Consider the following 18,612-nt stretch of genomic DNA (forward strand, 5'->3'; position numbering starts at 1 on the left):
TGGTGCATTTCAAATTGTATCTAGTAACATTTTAAGTCATGTTTTGACATTTCCTAAGTCATAACCTAGAGTTTCTTAAGTCGTTCCTTTAGGCATCTGAAGTCGTTCCTTAAAAAATCGCAAGTCGTTTCTTGAGAATTTTAATTCGGAACTCGAAATATTTTAAATGTTTATACCCTAGGTGTGTTTCAAATTGTATTTAGTGACATTCCAAGTCATGTTTTGATGGTTTCCAAGTCATACCCTAGAGTTTGTCAAATCGTTCTTTAGGGCATCTAAAGTAGTTTCTTAGGGTATCGCAAGTCGTTCCTTGAGAATTTCATTTTGTAACTAGAGAAATTTTAAATGTTTATACCCTTAGTGCATTTCAAATTATACCTTGTGCCATTACAAGTCATGTTTTGACGTTTCCCAAGTTATACCTTAGAGTCTCTCAAGTCGTTTTTTAGGAAATATGAAGTCGTTTCTTATGACATCTCAAGTCGTTACTTGAGAATTTCAGTTCGTAACTCGAGAAATTTTAAATGTTTATACCCTTGGGGCATTTAAAATTGTATCTAGTGACATTCCAAGTCATTTTTTGACGTTTCTCAAATCATATCCTAGTGTTTCTCAAGTCGTACTTTAAGATATCTGAAGTCGTTACTTAGGGCATTTGAAGTTATTTTTTTAGAATTTCATTTCGTAACTCGAGAGATTTTAAATGTTTTTACTCTTGGTGCATTTCAAATTATACCTAGTGACATTTCAAGTCATGTTTTGACGTTTCCTATGTCATAACCTAGAATTTTTCAAGTCGTTCCTTAGGGCATTTACAATCGTTTCTTAGGGCATCCCAAGTCGTTCCATGAGAATTTTAGTTCGTAACTCGAGAGATTTTAAATGTGTATAGCGTAGGTGCATTTCAAATGTATCTAGTGATATTACAAGTGATGTTTTGACGGTTCTTAAGTCATACCTAGAGTTTCTTAAGTCGTTCATTTGGGCATCTGAAGTCGTTCCTTAGGGCATCCAATGTCATTCTTTAAGAATTTTAATTCGGAATTCGAAAAATTTTAAATGTTTATACCCTAGGTGCGTTTCAAATTTTTGTTCGTAACTCGAGGAATTTTAAATATTTATACTATTGGTGAATTTCAAATTATACCTAGTGACATTATAAGTCATGTTTTGACAGTTCTAAAGTCATATCCTAGAGTTTCTGAAGTCATTGCTTAGGTTATCTGAAGTCGTTACTTATGTCATCCGACTCATCCCAATAGAAAGGATTAAAATGGAACAACTTTGTTAGATTTATTTATTTTTACTATATCTGAGATTAGTTGGTTTTTTTTTTTTTTTTTTGTAGGAATTTCGTTAAAAAGTGCCTGTGTGTTGGAAATATTATAACCATTTTGATCCAGGTTTTTTGAACAAGTCAATCGACTTATGTTTAGCAATAGATACAGTTGGCTTGAACCTGTTTTGCTTCGCTCGAGTGAAGTACATTTATTTTGATTATTATACTTATACAATTTTAAAATAAATTTCTCAAGATCTCTTCAACATGTAAATCGAAGGGAATCGCGAGGCGAGTCAAACTTATCGCTTTGCCATGACGTATGGGCTTTTTCGACCGTCCGATGACGTTTAGGGCCTCAAAACTGTGTTTAAAACTTTCAAACATTTTATTTGCTTTCGTTTATATTTTATTTGAGCCTTTAATTACCCGTGAGCCTTAATTATAAGGTTGTTTGCGCCTTAGGGTTCCATTAGCGTACTTAAGCAATTTTACAATTGCTATACTTTGATTTTTCATAATTTATCAACTTAACTATTGAGGTTTTCTCAACTTCATGGTAGATTCCAGATTATCTGTTCTAGGGTTGACGCTTGTTATCCCTTTTCCGTATTAGCGCTGCATCAAAAGTCAACGCCAAAACGGATCGTTTTGCATCTGACTACTTCGGCGAATTCGTTTAATTGGTTTCCAAAGGTTGAGTAAATGTGAAATTCCCTCTGCCAACGATGCCTTCCTCTCTTCCTTGAAGTTCCAAAGCTCTTGTACTGGATACCTACCGCTGGGATTACACTCGTTCAATTCTGCCAAGGCAGTTGTCACAGCCCCAAAAACTTCTTCACCAAACTCCATCTTTAAACTCTTCAACTTTCCATCCTCTTCATCAATAACTTCCTGCATACCCACATCCAATATAACCCAGTTAGCCAAGGCAGATGGAAAGTTACAGATTAAGCACAAGAATCAAAGGCAGAAAAATGGACCACCACCAAAGAAATGGACTCATACAACAAGACACAATGGGGTGCTTGATGGGTTAAATGTATACCATTGGCGTTCCTTTGACATCCATGATAATCTTGAATGGTTGCCAACTTGGATCTCTAAGATGAACCTCCCACAAAGAACATAGCTCCATGGCCTTATCATCAGGATGTGCTACTCTTTTAGAATTCTGTCTCTTGATCGCAGTACGAAATGGTTTGATGTCAAGCTCTCCCATTCTCTTCACGCCGATACAAGTGCCGCTTGATGATTGGCTTAGTCCCTGCAAAGGGAAAACAACACTTGAAAAATAAACTAAACTGCAGGAGTAAGTAAATCAAACCCCCCACAAAATAGTCAAACCCCGTAAATAGAAAATACATACAATGATTAGCTTATTACGAGCCTCGTGCAGTTCAGCGTTATGTTCATGCTCCTTCACAATAAGTACTCTGTTAAGTGCTTTGGTATCTGCCAATTCCTCTTCCATTTCCTTCAACTTCTCTTGAATTTCATTGGTCTTAACTTCCAACTCATCCATGTGTTGGAGGTTGACAACAAACTGCTTTTTCAGTTCTAGGCTTTTACTCTGAAGTTCAACCTTTTCTCTTTGCCATTGCTTTAATCATAAAAGAAGACAACATTTCAAATGTTCATACTGGTACCATTGATTCATCGATCCAAATCTCTAAGGAAAATAAATAATGGAAAACAAACCATTCGTTCTTCTGCCAACAATGGCACCGATTGATAAGCATCCTTTTGTTCTTCCGCAAAAAATGCCACCCAACCGTCATCCTCATTTTCCTTTAAGGTAAACCTTTCACTCTGAAAGGAAAAGAAACTACATCAGATCACATTAAATAATAAGAATTGCCAATAGTATATTAAAAAATCAAATAACTTTTCTCTCTGCCATTGGTAGTCATAAAAAGAACACAACTTCAAAGAATCATGCATATATGGTTGATTCAATGATCCAAATATTCAAGTAAAAACAAATAATGCAAAAAAAAAAAAAAAAAAAAAACCTTCCGTTCTTGTGCCAACCATGGCATCCATACATCAACCTGCTTTTTCTCTAGGGTAACCCACTTATTCTGAAGATAGAATCAAACAACCAAAGAGGTAATTACCAAAGATAGAACCATCAAGGATACATTTTACAACCTTTAACCAGAACCAAGTAGGACAATTGTGCTATAAATCCTTGTTATTCAATAGGCATAAAATATGCGCCATATACAAGGTGGAAGTTCATGGCAGCAGTAAATCTCCATTTAATCCAAGCAAAACTTAATTAAGTTAATTGATTTTAAGATGAGAAGAATAAGAATACCATTTGTTGCAGTTGTATCTCTCGCTGCTCAAGCTCATACCTAAGCTCTTTCTTTCGAGCTTCACTCTGCTCAAGTTCTTTCTTGAGATCTTTCTTTTGAGTTTTACTCTGCTCTTTCTTTTGAGCTTCACTTTGCTCAAGTTCTTTCTTTAAATCTTTCTTTTTAGCTTTACTCTGCTTAAGTTCTTGCTTAAGTTCTTTCTTTCGAGCTTCACTTTGCTCAAGCTCTTTCTTAAGCTCTTTCTTCTGAGCTTCACTCTGCTCAAGTTCTTTCTTAAGATCTTTCTTTTGAGCTTTACTCTGCTTAAGTTTGTTCTTAAGCTCTTCTCTTTGAGCTTCACTCTGCTCAAGTTCTTTCTTAAGCTCTTCTCTTTGAGCTTCACTCTGCTCAAGTTCTTTCTTAAGCTCTTTCTTTTGAGTTTCACTCTGCTCAAGTTCTATCTTAAGTTTTTCCTTTTGTTCAGACCAAAAGAAAACAACTTCTTCCTTTTGAGCTTCAGATTTTAACAAGGCTTTATCCAGCTCTAAGAATACCTTCTCAAGCTGGTCACCTACGTTTTGTTGCAACTTTCCTATTAAACAAAACCAAAACATATAGTAAGCTACCACAGGAATAAAACAGAAAATGCAACATGGGCATCTAATTAAAAGTTGAACCATAAATCTTTAACTCAGACTCACCAAAATCTGATTTTTCTGATATGGGAGACATTTCAAACCTGCAATATAGAGATAAAAAAAAAAAAAACAGAAAACCCAAGATTCAAAATCAATCTTATCTCTTCAAAGCAGTTTAACAATGAAATAAGGTACACAGTAAGAATATAAAGATAAAAGGATGAGTTTCACATGGTAAACTGTTTCGGACCTACCACTAATAAAAATAAAAACAGAACACTCACTAATCCTATTTTCTGACTTTTTCTTAGCAACCAAACACAATGCAGGTCATTTTTCAACAATAAAACACCATATCAAAACATATCAACATGCAAACCAGAAAAGAAAAGAAAAAAAGTGGTCTTTTGTTAATTGCTCACCAGGAAACAGAAGTCCAACTCCACTTCAGTGGAACTCAACAAAAAACCTCCACTATAGCATAATGTTGGTTCGGGTCCTGTGGGGGTTTTATTTACTGATCTTGTGGTCAGACACATGTAACGTATGGAATGGATATCAGACCAGACACATCTCAATTTGCAGGAGTCAAAGTTTCACTTTTCAGACAAAAAGGCTGCAAAGATAATCTTTCTAAAATCAGAACGGTTGATATAAAAATAAGGGTCACAATATATCAAAGGCTCCTAGAGGAGCCAACTGAAATCAATAATTTTGTGAATTTATATAGATATTTATAATTAAAGTTTATTTATTTTGAGCATGTTAAAAAATTATTGTTGAATATTATGTTTTACACATTTGTTGCACTAATCATCCTCACATCAATTGTCTTTGATTCTTTGTGTAATATCTAGTTTTTAAATTAATTTTCTTTTTTAGTTTAACGAAGGAGTTTTATTTAAGAAATTGAGCTTTGAAGAGATATGGTCCTTAAAACAAATGAAACTACAAGAATAAATAATCATTAGTTGTAGTTTTTTGCAAATATAAATGTAGGGGAAAATTATACAAAAAATTAGGCTATAAATAAGATACAAAATAATTGGGTTCAAACAAGCCCAGTCTTAAAAAAAAAAAAGTAATATGATCAATTAAGTAAAAAAAAAAAAAAAAACTCATATTACCAATAATCATAAAAAATAAATATCCAAATAATGTTGTGAGGTTTGAGTTAGTTGGAATTTGATTTAATTGTAATGTTCACGAAAATAATAGAATAGAAAGAGAAAAAAAAAGTAATTACAAACAACAAATATGAACACATTGGTATTCTACAACTTATATTGAATTTCTTTTCTTTTCTGTTTTTCGAAAGTTCGCAGGGGCCACGGCCCTTCTTATAGTCCCTTTTACCTCTAATCTATGATATCTGGCTTGTCAAAAATCGTCTCAATGCGCGAATTACAGGGAGAGGGTTCTCCAGATGGACAGCATGTCCACAATCAGGAATCTCAACCATCTCAAAAATGTCATTAGTTGGGCCATCTCCAGTTACCACACCACCACCAATTTCATGGCACATATCTTGAGCTATCATCTTGAATTTTTTATCTCTCTCTCCAACAATGAGCAAAAGGGGTGTTTTGCAGTGCTTCAAGTCCTCCCACAATGGCCTAACATGGAAAATAGATTTATCAACACCATATTCAGAATGTATGTTGTGCGAGAAACAAATATTCAGTAAGTAAGCTTACAGCTGCCTCCCAATACTTAAAGCAGACAGGATTTTTGCAAGGTTCTGCACATCTTCATGATGCAGGCGGCTGGCGACTATCTCACGAAATCGGGGATGGACTCGTAAGCTGTTCAAATTAAATCATACAGTTAAAGATGCATGCACAAGAACCTTTTAACCTATTATAGGCAACCATATAGGCCAAAGACAATTAAGGAGAAAACTATTAAAATCACCTGTTCCACAGCTCTCCAGCATACCAAGTGTCTAGAAAGAGTTCTAGGTCATATGCAATAAGGAAGCGAGCTCTAGAGTCATCTTGAGCTCTACGAATTTTTCTTGCCACTTCATCTTTTAATCCAGGGCTTCCAGATATTACAACAGCTCCCTTGACCTTCATGATAATATCCTACTTTTTGGTTAACACCGCAAAAACATAACTTAAGCTCGAATTGAAATGAAATTCTTCAAAACAGAAGACATACTTTGTCAGTAAGCCTCAGAGCCATGTACAGTGCAATCCTTGCTCCCATTGAATATCCCACAAGGGTAACCTTCCCAGGAGTAATATGCCTAATTAATTCACATATAAGATCGGCAACTACCTCAACTGACAAACCTGAATCAACATCCTTATCACCATGGTTTTGTATTTTTGTTCCACCATGACCGGGAAGGTCAATTGAAATGCATCTTGCACATCCTGAAATGGCCTTCATGATAGCAATCCAATCTTCACCAGTTCCAAGAAACCCATGAAGAAATACAAATACATTATCCTGCATCAGCATAATTTTTGTGTAGTGAGCATGCGACAAAGGAGAAGTGCTACATGCTAATGCATATCAAACTCTAAAGGAATGGAGAGGGAGGGTACACAAGTACACAAAATTTTTACTAACATCATCTCTTTGTCCAATCTCGTGAACTTTGATGTAACAAGAGAAACCTTTCAAATCTACAGGCAGCTGGTATGTACAAACTTCCTCTCCAGTAAAATTTCCATGAACTATGTTTTGATTGATTTGAAATGTCTGCAGAAGTCGATCAGCATCAGCAACAGATGCTTCTATGAAGCCACTATGTGGATTACGACTTATCTTCAGAGGAGCAGTCGTTACATCATCTTTTATCCAGCGATATGTTCCTAAACCATGGGCTATCGGTGGGGCTAATGCATAGTTCATCGTTTTACATATCTCTGAATTCTTTTGGTTGAGATAACAGGAAAACTGAATATATGCTGACAAACCTAGGCCACTTTCAAATGCAGCACTAACAACAGCCATTTTCTGGTGCTGTTGGGCCCATTGGGCAATTGTTGCAGCATTTTCAAAACCCCCAACAACACTTGGTTTAATAACCTGAAAGAACCAATATAGAAATCCTAAATCAGGAACTCAACATTAACATATTTCACAAGTGGTCATAAATTTCAGCAAGACATTCTCTATCAAAGACATCATCAAAGCATAGATTCAGTGTTTTTTTCTTTGTAATTTCATAATTTTCTGTGATCCTACTTGTAGATTTTGTTTATTGTTCTTTTTCTTACAATACCTCTGTATTTATTCAAAAGCAGAAATGACGGTCATGAACCCGCAATAGTCCTAAATACCAGAAATGCTCCTGAAAGTACATACAGCCAGTATAAAAACTTTGGACAATATTAGCTACCTAACTAATTGACTCTTTAGCTGGAATAAGGCCTTCATGAGTTGAACTTAGATGGATCCTTTACCAGTATTACATTGGTTTTGATGCATGAAATATGTAATTTGCCAACTGAACTCTATCAGATGTGACTTAGAAAAAGTAATGACCTTATTCTTGGTCAAACCACAGTTCCTGTGCTACAATGACATGCTAATAAGTGCACCCACAAATTATACTAATGAACATAAATTGCCACTTACAATAGCTACTATTCCTGGATGGGTATACTTCACTAGCTTCTTAAGCGGATGTTCTCCAATATTGTCAATAGTTTCATCCAGTGCCACACGCAACCCACTTTCTTCGCAGAATTTGATAATATCATCTTCATTTTGAACAGGTTCCTGAAATAAAAAAACAGTCATAGGGTCAACAGTTACATTACAAATATTGACTAGCACCATTAATCCTACATTGATGTAGATAAAAGGAAGATGAGGCACAGTTGAATCATCAAATTTTCAAAGAAGGCCTACACAGCATATAAAATATGATCTACATCAGAAGGCACCCCTCGGGACTAGGATGTAGAATAGAAAATAATATTAACCAATTTTCCACAGAGCATACCTCGATATACTGTAGATCACAATTCTTTACCAAGGAACCAAACTGGATAGCTTCTTCATAGGTCCAGTTCCGATTCGCATCAGCACGAACTTCAATCTGGTATCCAACTTTCTTTCTTACTTCTTGTATAACTGCAGCATCATGCAAGGGACTCCCCCGACGTGCCACCTGTTGCAAAATCAATGGAATGTGAGCTAATATTTCCAGAAAACCAAAGCCTTTATTTTAATTTGATGCACAATAATAACAGTATCAAATTAGCATAATGTTTCGTAAGAATAGAATTGTGAATTAGAGAGATTAGTGCCTTCAGCTTTACTGCAGTAAATCCTTCTTCAACAAGTGTGGCAGTAACATCAGCTACTTCTGTGGGTGTTCCATTGGAATCAACAAGGGCACAAATCTGAACTGTTGGCGACTTTTCAGATATATCTCCAACTTTCTGGGAATGGAGTATGCCTAATAAATTGGAACCTTGTCTAGTTGCTATGGCATTAAGAATTGCCATTTCCAAACCACATCTGATGCTAGGAAAGAGTGTACATGGCTGTATTACAGTCAAAAGCATTTCTTATTTGAAACATAACTCCTTTGAAGATATAAAAAGACAAAGAAGGTATACTTATAAATAAGAAGTTATAACAAAGCTTTATCTTTATCTTTTCGATAAGTGACAATGCTTATTTTTCTTTTAAGTTTTATTTTTTTTTTATACCAATTATATGATACTCATATGCAGCATGAAAATAATTGGACCTACCAGGATTCCCAGGTTGGTCCATATCCAAGAAGAAAATGAGCCCTTTAGCAGAGGAAGGAAGCAACCGATCTGAGCTCTTTTCATAATATGAATAAGAAACCTTAGTTGCTCTTCTACATCTAGCAGGTTTTCTCTGCGGATATCTAGAGGTGAAACCTGTTCAATGAAAGTCATGAATGGAATTTTAAACATCATAATAAGTATGCGAGTGGATAAAGAAGAAAAATATTAAAACCAAAACTAACCTCGCCAAATCCAACAGTTCCATCTTCGAGGCACAAACTTAAAATAAACCCTTCTCTGTAGAAGCTAGTGGCATTGTCACCAACAGAAATCATAGTATGAGGAGCACAGAGTGGTATCCTGTCACAGAAAGAAAATAAAAATACATCAAATCCTTTCTATTGAATATTTAAAATATGCCATCGACAAAGAAATTTACCTAAAGCGTGAATACTCCATTCTATGGACTCTGCAAAGTAAAGTGCCATCTGCTATAAAGTTTTGAACAGAAAGCTTTGAGGAGAGGCTTAACACATGATCTGCTGCTTGGCATGCAAACTTCTTTAAAGTACTGAGAACAGAACAATATTTGTTTGATAAGTTCGGAAAAGTGAGAAACATATGTGCTAAGAAGATACAAAAGATTTTTCATCAAAGTAGTGTGTAACCACCAACCTGTGAAAGCTGGCATTGGTATCTATGCAGCTCTCAACTTCAATGACACAATCCACCAGTTCATGTTGAGATGTGAACAATGCATCTTCAAGCTCCAACTTCGTCTTCACATGTAGATGCATCACACTGTAAAATTAGTGATTTTTTAAGTCCAAAAAAAACAATTGGTTTGCATATAGATGACAGTAAGTCAACGATGAAGATGAAAACTGTAAGCACTGATGCAGTTTCTCAACAAGAAAAATTATATATTCAGGCGCATTCACTATCCAGTTTCCATGTCTTGTATCCTCATTTAATCAAGCAGTACAAAGTTCATATGGGTCATCTTGCCAATATTCTTCGTGTTATCTCAAGGGTTGTTGATTTCTTGGTAATGACTTAAGTGGGTGATCACAACTCCAACATCACCAAATCATATTCTCTGATTTTAAAATCTGTTGAATTGCCTTTTATTGCACATAGCATCTTTAACGCACCTCCAACTCAACCTCCTAATATAATGAGAAAAGACACAACAAGGAAAACATCTTCTGACTCCTTTCCTTTAACATTATCTCATATAATGTAAGGTTGTCGAGTACATGAATCACATAGCAGCAAAACGGGTTTATATTCATTATGTACCAAGGATTTTACCCATGAGCCGCACACAGCTTCTGGATTGAAACATTGTGAGAGGTGTAGAAATATTGACTCAGGATTCTTGGTTTGATTCTATCTGCTATAGGAAGGAGACTGAATATTGCACCACCATGATTGTTAATCACAAGTATTGTCATTGGTTTCCGCAATGTCCTTCACAACATAGTAAATTTGTATCAATAAAGTAACAAAAAATTTATACTGCATTCTGGTACGATGAGATGTCAATAAATAGTACATCAGGTGAATTATAAGACAACAAAAAGAAAAAAAATAAAAGGGGAAAAATAAAAGCAGGGAATATACTAGAACATAACTCCCAAGCCTGAAAAACCAATAGAAAAGCGTCCTACCTCTGGTTCACAATTGCCAAGCCATTTGTATCATGGAGGAAAGAAACATCTCCAATCACGCAAAGTACCTAACATTATAACGAATTTGAACCAGTGTAAATTTGTATAGAGTAAGAAAGGAGAATAGGAAAAAAGAAAGAAGCATCAACTCACAATGACTGCAAGCATCCATACAATGATGAAAAAATGAAGTTCTTAACTAACAATCACTGCAAGCATCTGAATTAAATACCTTATGAAGGAAAATCAGCTATATTTAACTACTTAATGAAGGAAAGAAACATCTCCAATCAGACAAAGTACTAATATTATAAGGAATTTGAACCAGTGTAAATTTGTATAGATTAAGAAAGGAGAATAGGATAAAAGAAAGAAGCATATTTAACTACTTAATGAAGGAAAGAAACATCTCCAATCACACAAAGTACTAACATTATAACAAATTTGAACCAGTGTAAATTTGTATAGATTAAGAAAGGAGAATAGGATAAAAGAAAGAAGCATAAACTGTAAATGACTGCAAGCATCCATACAATGATGAAAAAATTAAGTTCTTAACTAAAAATGATTGCAAGCATCCAAAATTAAAAATCTTATATTGCTTTACAAAAGAAAAGACATTCAAGTACAAACCATCCGAAAAAACAACAGTAACTACTTGCTTCAAGCATAAGAAACTCTATACCAATAAAAACAAATTAAGCACAATAGCTAATTTCAATCAATCCCCATCCATAGGTACATGCTGCAGCAGAATAGTTCTCCAACTTAAATACTAAATATAACCAACAAACACCTAGTACTCATAAGTCAATTATGAGTACTATGCTGAGACAATTATCAAAAACTTACTCGTTTATTGCATCCTACGGAAAAACCAACAGCTGTGCTGAGTAACCCATCAATACCACTTGCACCCCTATTCCCAGCCACCCGAATCATATGACATGGTAGTTCTGATTTTAAACTCATGGCTGCAATACTATGACTAAGCTCTGACCAACCACATCCATACATGTCTGCATCACGTATCGCCATACTGTTCCCAATAAAAAGAGCAGACCCAGCTGAAAGTGCTTCTGAAATTATGCGTGCGACTGCAGGTTCAGTCAAGGCGTATCTAGCACAAATTTGAAATGCCAACTCCCTTGCAACCTATAATATAAGAAAAAGAGAAGGAGGTTTTTCATTCCACCATCCTTCTTTTTATCAGTTCTACTCATTTTACAATCCTATCCAGAATAAAGTCGGTTTTTGTTGGAACATTCAAAATGAGGATAAGAATGACACACAAATCACCATTAATATAAAATTTATTTATTACCATAACATTTAACGTTTGAAGATTAGTGCGCCATTCATTGCTCATATGGGGAAAACCAGCTTTAAGTAGATAATCAGCAAATTCAACAATGCTACTTTGGATTCTATGGGTTACAATATGAGAAGGATCGTGACGAAATGGATGCTTGTCAACCATGATAAATGAGCATGGAAAGCATTCCTCTAGCATTTTAGCAACACGCTTGCTTGTAATCCTACTCCCAATCTGTTTGTAACAAACACCAAGGCATAAAATTAACAAGAAGAAACGAAAATAGCCGCTCATACAATTGACATCTGTAGTATAGTCCACAACCATGGTTGCAGGGTTAATATAAAATGTCAACTCATCAACAGGGTTCAAGATTGGGTTTTCTTTGGATGTAATTTTAGGATTATAGATTAAAATGAAATCCCTTTTTTCCAGAATCACTGAGTTTAAAATACTCTTACACTGACAGATTTATACTCCACTTGCACTTTCACCAACCACAACTACAGTAAAGGTGTCTCGCACTTCCATAGAGAAGACAAAAATAACACTTAAGGCCATAAAACTAAGCCAAATAGAAGAGGTGGATGGAGGGTGGAGGAAGAGGTATACCTGAATAATCACATCAATATTTATCCAATTGCTGACAAACTCTGATAGTAGAGCATGGTCAAGATGGTCAACAAACAACAGATCATCTTCAATTTCAGGAAAAGCTGTCAAAAGCTTTCTCAATCGTAATCCTGACAAGATGTCAGCTACAACAGGCCACTGAAGGTGTTTAGCCAAGAGAAGAACTGCCCACATCTCATCTTCCGAATGGATTGCACCAATAAGTAGAAGCCCGTTGATAGTCCCTTTAATTACATTTAGAATCTCTAACATTTGGTCACAACCATCATTACATGCATGAGCACGTTGTACTTGAATATACTTAGTAAATGGGTCAGCGCTGGACATCCAAAAGTCTAATCCTTTTAAACAGCTCAACATCCATTTGCTAGGGCTATTTTCCAGTGGCTCCCTGAAGGGACAGTTAATATGAACGGGGCCACATGGTGAAGAGGTTGCCCAATGTACAGCTGAGTCAAGTGTTGTAAGCACCATCCGTGCTGGAATATGATCAGTGGGTGCAGGAAGGCTGAAGAAAAACCTTACAAAAGAACCAAAATGGTTTACCTGGCATACAAAGTAAAAAATGTGAAACTAAAGGAAAATCTAATCCATATCTCAATGCAGCAACTCAATTATGTCCTCATGCAACTATGCTCTAATAGAAACCCAGAAGTTTAAATTTGTTTAATTGAATTAGAATTCTATGCCAAATGAAGTGATAAAAAAGTCATTGAAGGTAGACTAGAAACATACAGGTGCCACATGCGAGATAATCCATTACCAGCAGCAGAGACAAGTACAAAATTTCCTCTCAATTATGAAATCTTGGGTACAGCTTACAATAAAAGATACCTACTTTTACTTTATACACCCTGCATTTAAGTTGCAAATATAGGATTTTCTTTTCATATCTAATAAGGAAGAAATAATTAGGACAAATCAAGGACTCAAATTATTGTAGATTTGCAGAATACAACTTTAAGCACTTCATTTTGTACCAATTCAACATTAATTGCTTTTGCTTCCTTTTAGTATCAGATTATGATGATGTATCTATCTATTGCGGTGAAAGTTCGTTGACTTAGCTCTTCATGTAATAAATAACTCAAAGTCAACTAGGACTCAAATTCCTTTAATTGTCATCAGTAGTCACTAGTCTATGAATTGATGAAATTTATAACTGTAAGTTGAATTCAGATGGTTTAAAACCATGGAAATGCATAATCATTCAATTCCAAAAGTACAATTGGTATAAACACTAAACACACAAATATATATATATATATATATATATATCTAAAAATAGCATAGTATTTGATAAAATCACTGGAAAAATGTAATTAATTCTTCCATACCTGATTGATTGCTTGGTTTGCTCCAGCATCCTGCAATTCTGCAGGACGGTCAGCCGTGAGCAATAGAAGTGGTACAAAATCTTGACTAGCCTCGACGACCTGGACATTTTCTTTAAATGTTATTGTGATAGCAGAAAATTAAGAAACACTATCATAGACACATAACGCACATATATGATTTGTGTCATAAACACACACATGTTGAACGAAGACTTGTAAAATAACAATGTAATGATAAATTTTTTTCCAGCATGCCACAAACCAGAGCAAGAAAATGCAAAAATGTCCGAGACGGCCAAGTGGCTAAAATACAATAACCAAAAAATTGCAGAATTGGAGGAACAAAAGACAACAGGTTTTCAGAAAAACCTTGTAGATTTCAAGCTTTCAGTAGCAGAAAATAGATTTATTACTCGTGATAAATTTCTGGTAAACTCACAGCAGGAAGAAGATTCGAAACTGCAGTGCCAGATGATGTTATGACTACTGCTGGTTTGTGAGATCCTCTTGCATAACCAACAGCATGAAATGCAAGTGAGCGCTCATCATAACATACAATACACGTAATAAGAGGATGAGTGGATGCAGCAACAGCAAGAGGGGATGATCTTGATCCTGGAGCTACACAAAAATACTAGAATGAAGAATGTAGAATGAATCAGACAAAAGTACGACATTATAGATAATATAGATTTAGAAATACTTAATCTCACCGTCAAACCAAGTCGAGAACATTCTTCAATTATAAGTGATGCCCAAACAGTATTGATGTTGGCACAATCTTGTACTGAGTAGCTCATCTCACTGGCATGATCCAACTGATAGTAGAAACAGACAAATATCCTGAACAATATTCAACTGATTTTGTTCCCTCTTAACATTACTAAAATACAAACTAAATGTAATCAATAGAAGAATTGCAAGCACACAAGGTATATGGTATGTGGCATGTGGCATTCTACCAAGCTACTTGTGTTTTCTACTTCCAATGCTCATAAGAATACCCAAGTATTATGAGCATATGCTTTCCTAAATTTACTAACATGAAAATATCATACCATGTTACTAGAAACAGTAATGGTAGGTGAAAGCCTGACACAGAACTGGCAAGAAGTCGGAGCCTCTTTCTGCAAAAACAGGTAAATGATATTAAAACAGTCAAAATACTAACAGAATACCAGTAATTGCTTATATGAGACATGAATAGTAAATGTAACCTCACAGAAGAAAATGAACAATTACCAGGAAAGGGAGGATACCAGTGCCATGGTGTCAGCCGCAATATATTTTCCACCTGATAACAGAGCATTCATGTATACCTACAAAAATCGTGTCACTCAGAAATGGAATAACAAACAAATCAACATCCAAAAAAGTATAAAATCCTTGAAAAATTCCAACCCAAATTTTTATGGAAAAATGAGTTGGATGCTTACAAAGAGTTCCGAAATTTATTTCAATTGTCATGTTCATCAAATTAAGCATTAAAAAAAAAAAAAAAAAAAACCAAATTGTTTTTGAAAATATTACGCAAAATCTTGATATTTATACCTTAGGAACAGTTGCATCCTCTAGAAGATTAAGCTTCCTAAGAGTACATCTGATAGTTTTAGTGTCGGATTTCTTTGTTGCGGGCCAAACATTACATCTAGACTGGAAAGGTATTTCACAATCAACATGATGGGTTAGGACTAAGTAGAATGCTTCGTTCAAGAATAATGCAACTAGTTGAGATGGAAAAACGCCATATCAAAGACTTTCAACTTTATTTTATGCAACTCTATAGAAACAAGAAAATAAACTTAAAACAATAATATTAATTAAAGTTTAAACTTTAACATTTAGAAGAGATTTCAAAAACATCTGTGAGAATGAATGTCAGAAATAAAACAACTACGCCCAGACAAAATGCCACTATTAGCAATAATTCAAAAACCAATGTCAAAAAATTCCATCAAACAATGTAATATATTAAGAAGTCCGTGGTGGATAAATAATGCTCCCAAATCTTTAACATTACAACCAAACAATGTAATACAATAATTAAACCAAATGCAAAAAATAAATAAATATAGAAGCATGATAGTGAAACAAAGAGATGTAAGACTACATCCACATGATACCTGTTCGAAACATAACTCATAAGAATGGATGGCTTCCTCAAATGTACAAAGGGAAGAGTCACTCCAAGCAATTGTTGCTGCTAAAATAGAAGCACCCTCATACTCATGTAACTCAATCTGTTAAAATAATATTTTTCTGTTAAATAGTAGTGTTGGTATGTTGGATAGTAGTTCTACTGCATAACCATCAACTTCACTAATCTCAATCCCAAAATTTGTAAGGGGAATACAAGGATACTCTGGATAATCACACCACAAGTACACAAGCAAATGCAAGTTTACCTGAGGAACAAAAAAGTAATAAGAACCTGCCTCATGCTTCAGCAAAGGTGACTCTTGATGGTAATTAATATCCATAAAACCATAAGCAATTACAGAGGTTGATTCATTTGATAGATATCTGCAAAAAAATATGCATATATCCTTTAGCTTGTTCGCACAATATGCTATTTTTCAGTTTTTATCAAAGCATTCCACCATTAAACTTGAAGTACTCGGCTATAGAAAACAAATTTTAAAAAAAATCTGGAGAAAACTTATAAAAATTTATATCAATCTTCCATAATTTAGCATTACTCTGACATAAAGAGACCACACCAACCACCATGTCATTGGTCTTTTCCTGACTTGTGAGCAACTGTTCATTCTATCTGGAGGAAAACCCATAAGCCTGTGACCTCAGCAGGATTACTCTAATTTGAAGCACCGACAAGATTACTAACTCCTAATCCAGAAAAACCTAACAGGCAACTGACGTCGTGCACTCATGTCTATATGTCAATTCTAAAACCATATGCTAACAGGAATCTCATGTAACATATAACAGGTAGTACTAAAAATGAATCAAAAGAAAGTATCACACAGTGAGACTTGAGACCAATTCAGTAATTAGTTTCAGTCTAACAAGGCATGAGATGTGAAACGATTTTCTGTCTTCAATAAAGTAAACTTTACAAGAAAATATAATAATATAGAAGATAAAATCAAATGCAGACTAAGAAACAGAAAAGAAAAGGCGGGAACTAACTTTTTGACAGAAGAAGAAGAAGGTGTGAAGTAAACTGCGGCACCAATTCCGAAGATTCCTCGGGTCTCATTCACAAACAGCGATTTATAACTCGGATTGTCGTCGGAATCCTTGGATATGAAAAACAGGGGATAAACCGCAGAGGCCTCCGGTTGGCAGCAAAACCAGTTCAAGGCTTTGGCGCTCGGCGGCACAGCGACCTGTAAAATTCAGCGTCACATTCACAAAATTCAATGCACATTGTATTGTACGAGTAACCAATCAAATCAGTGATTGAAGATTTTAATTACCTGAAACCTATGAATTCCACTACAAGTGGAAGGAGGATTGAGCTTTAACTCCTCAACTGCCTCTTTGATCTTTTCAAGCCCTCGCTCGAGCGTCAATGCCGGAGTCAGAGTCCGCGTGACGCAGGTCTCAATCACCAAATCACCGTCCGACACTTGGCCGATTTCGATTGCCGGACCGTCGAATCGCACTCCTCGAACAGCCTAACCACACCCTCGCCCAAAAAAAAAAAGGAAAAATCAGACAAAAACCCATAAAACAGTGAAAATAACGAGAAGAAAAGTAAAACGACCTCTGAATTAGGGTTTTTGGGAAGTCGAAATTGACGGGAGTTTGGGTTGAGGAATTGGAGAGGCCGCGGTGAGGGCATTGCGTATGGGAGAGACCTCCGCTTGTAATGTAGGAAAGAGAGAGAGTTTGTGAGTAATAGCATTGAGGAGGGAGACTGAGTGGAGAGGAAGAAGAGAAAGGGAGTGAGGTCTGCGACAGTGAAGAGTGAGGAGTGAGGATGAAGCAGGCGGTGAAGACTGAAGAGGATAAGGAAGCTGTGGCCGCGGACATTGTATTACTGTGCTTGTGACCGTTATACTTTTATAACGGAGAGCATGCGTTTGGCGGTGAGATTTTTTTTTTTTTTTTTTTTTTCTATAAAAGGCGGTGCGTAATTTTTACGCAGTTTTTGATTTTTTTTACGCGGTTTCTTGTGACCGTTAGTGTACTTTTATAACGGAGAGCATGCGTTTGGCGGTGAGATTTTTTTTTTTTTTCTATAAAAGGCGGTGCGTAATTTTTACGCAGTTTTTTATTTTTACGCGTGATTTTCACCTTTACAGTGCGTAATTTTAAGCAGTTTGTGATTTTTTTTTTTTTACGCGGTTTCTAGTGACCGTTATGGGCTTCGGATTTTTACCCGTGATTTTTAGACGGTGCGTAATTTCTAAGAAGTTTGTGATTTGTTGGGCTTGATGGTTGAGTTGGCCCAGTAACGCCTATTGTCAGCTGTTATAATTTGAAAGGGTTGGATCTTCTTGATGGGCCCACTCGGCTAAATAGCTTAACTCGGTTCAAAGTTCATTTAGGGCTTTGGTTTTAACTTTTAAATGAACATTTTGTCATATTCAATTTTTTAAATTTATTTAATAGATCAAATATTCGAATTCGTAACATTTATGAAAAAAATATTAATATACTAATAGTTTTTTTTGGCAGGGATATACTAATAGTGAGTTGGTTTCAATATCTACTGAATTATGTTAATTTTGGATTGAA

At 35.4% G+C, this 18,612-nt stretch overlaps 2 protein-coding genes across 7 annotated transcripts; both read right to left on the reverse strand.

Moving 5' to 3' along the window:
- Positions 1 to 1,909: 1,909 nt before the first annotated feature.
- Positions 1,910 to 4,804, reverse strand: LOC147296544 (factor of DNA methylation 1-like). The gene is made up of 7 exons (XM_086229323.1): positions 4,643 to 4,804; positions 4,284 to 4,321; positions 3,603 to 4,174; positions 2,981 to 3,091; positions 2,649 to 2,882; positions 2,328 to 2,546; positions 1,910 to 2,173 (listed from the first exon to the last, which is right to left on the reverse strand). The coding sequence occupies exons 2-7, from the start codon at positions 4,312 to 4,314 to the stop codon at positions 1,910 to 1,912; spliced, it is 1,431 nt and encodes a 476-aa protein (XP_086085449.1). The 5' UTR covers positions 4,315 to 4,321; positions 4,643 to 4,804.
- A 551-nt stretch (positions 4,805 to 5,355) lies between these two features.
- Positions 5,356 to 17,887, reverse strand: PHYLLO (2-oxoglutarate decarboxylase/hydro-lyase/magnesium ion-binding protein). 6 transcript variants are annotated; one of them, XM_086229337.1, is made up of 28 exons: positions 17,636 to 17,887; positions 17,346 to 17,546; positions 17,056 to 17,255; positions 16,341 to 16,428; positions 16,029 to 16,145; positions 15,457 to 15,558; positions 15,165 to 15,224; positions 14,964 to 15,032; positions 14,619 to 14,723; positions 14,345 to 14,539; positions 13,906 to 14,004; positions 12,548 to 13,114; positions 11,945 to 12,169; positions 11,473 to 11,775; positions 10,621 to 10,688; positions 10,262 to 10,420; positions 9,623 to 9,748; positions 9,387 to 9,518; positions 9,190 to 9,307; positions 8,945 to 9,100; positions 8,492 to 8,731; positions 8,185 to 8,352; positions 7,815 to 7,958; positions 6,801 to 7,262; positions 6,384 to 6,677; positions 6,135 to 6,292; positions 5,918 to 6,025; positions 5,356 to 5,836 (listed from the first exon to the last, which is right to left on the reverse strand). In XM_086229337.1, the coding sequence occupies exons 1-28, from the start codon at positions 17,774 to 17,776 to the stop codon at positions 5,584 to 5,586; spliced, it is 5,058 nt and encodes a 1,685-aa protein (XP_086085463.1). In that variant the 5' UTR covers positions 17,777 to 17,887; the 3' UTR covers positions 5,356 to 5,583. The 6 variants fall into 6 exon arrangements, with proteins under 6 accessions (XP_086085463.1, XP_086085462.1, XP_086085464.1 ...); XM_086229336.1 differs by having other exon boundaries at positions 16,311 to 16,428; XM_086229338.1 differs by lacking the exon at positions 15,457 to 15,558 and having other exon boundaries at positions 16,311 to 16,428.
- Between the last annotated feature and the right edge of the window lie 725 nt (positions 17,888 to 18,612).

The sequence above is a fragment of the Dryas octopetala genome, chromosome 1 (genome assembly GCF_963921425.1).
Source record: "Dryas octopetala chromosome 1, drDryOcto1.1, whole genome shotgun sequence".
NCBI classification, from domain to species: Eukaryota; Viridiplantae; Streptophyta; class Magnoliopsida; order Rosales; family Rosaceae; genus Dryas; species Dryas octopetala.

What these genes read in the sequence shown, in the direction of transcription:
- LOC147296544 (XM_086229323.1), bottom strand. Translation starts at nt 4,314, where the DNA reads ATGTCTCCCATATCAGAAAAATCAGATTTTG. An exon ending in TGTTGGCAGAAGAACGAATG is followed by an intron (nt 2,883 to 2,980) that starts GTTTGTTTTCCA and finishes TTATGATTAAAG; the next exon opens with CAATGGCAAAGAGAAAAGGT. An exon ending in ATGTCAAAGGAACGCCAATG is followed by an intron (nt 2,174 to 2,327) that starts GTATACATTTAA and finishes GTGGGTATGCAG; the next exon opens with GAAGTTATTGATGAAGAGGA.
- PHYLLO (XM_086229336.1), bottom strand. Translation starts at nt 17,776, where the DNA reads ATGCTATTACTCACAAACTCTCTCTCTTTCCTACATTACAAGCGGAGG. An exon ending in AGGATGCAACTGTTCCTAAG is followed by an intron (nt 15,225 to 15,456) that starts GTATAAATATCA and finishes CGATTTTTGTAG; the next exon opens with GTATACATGAATGCTCTGTT. An exon ending in ATATTGATGTGATTATTCAG is followed by an intron (nt 12,170 to 12,547) that starts GTATACCTCTTC and finishes TGTTACAAACAG; the next exon opens with ATTGGGAGTAGGATTACAAG.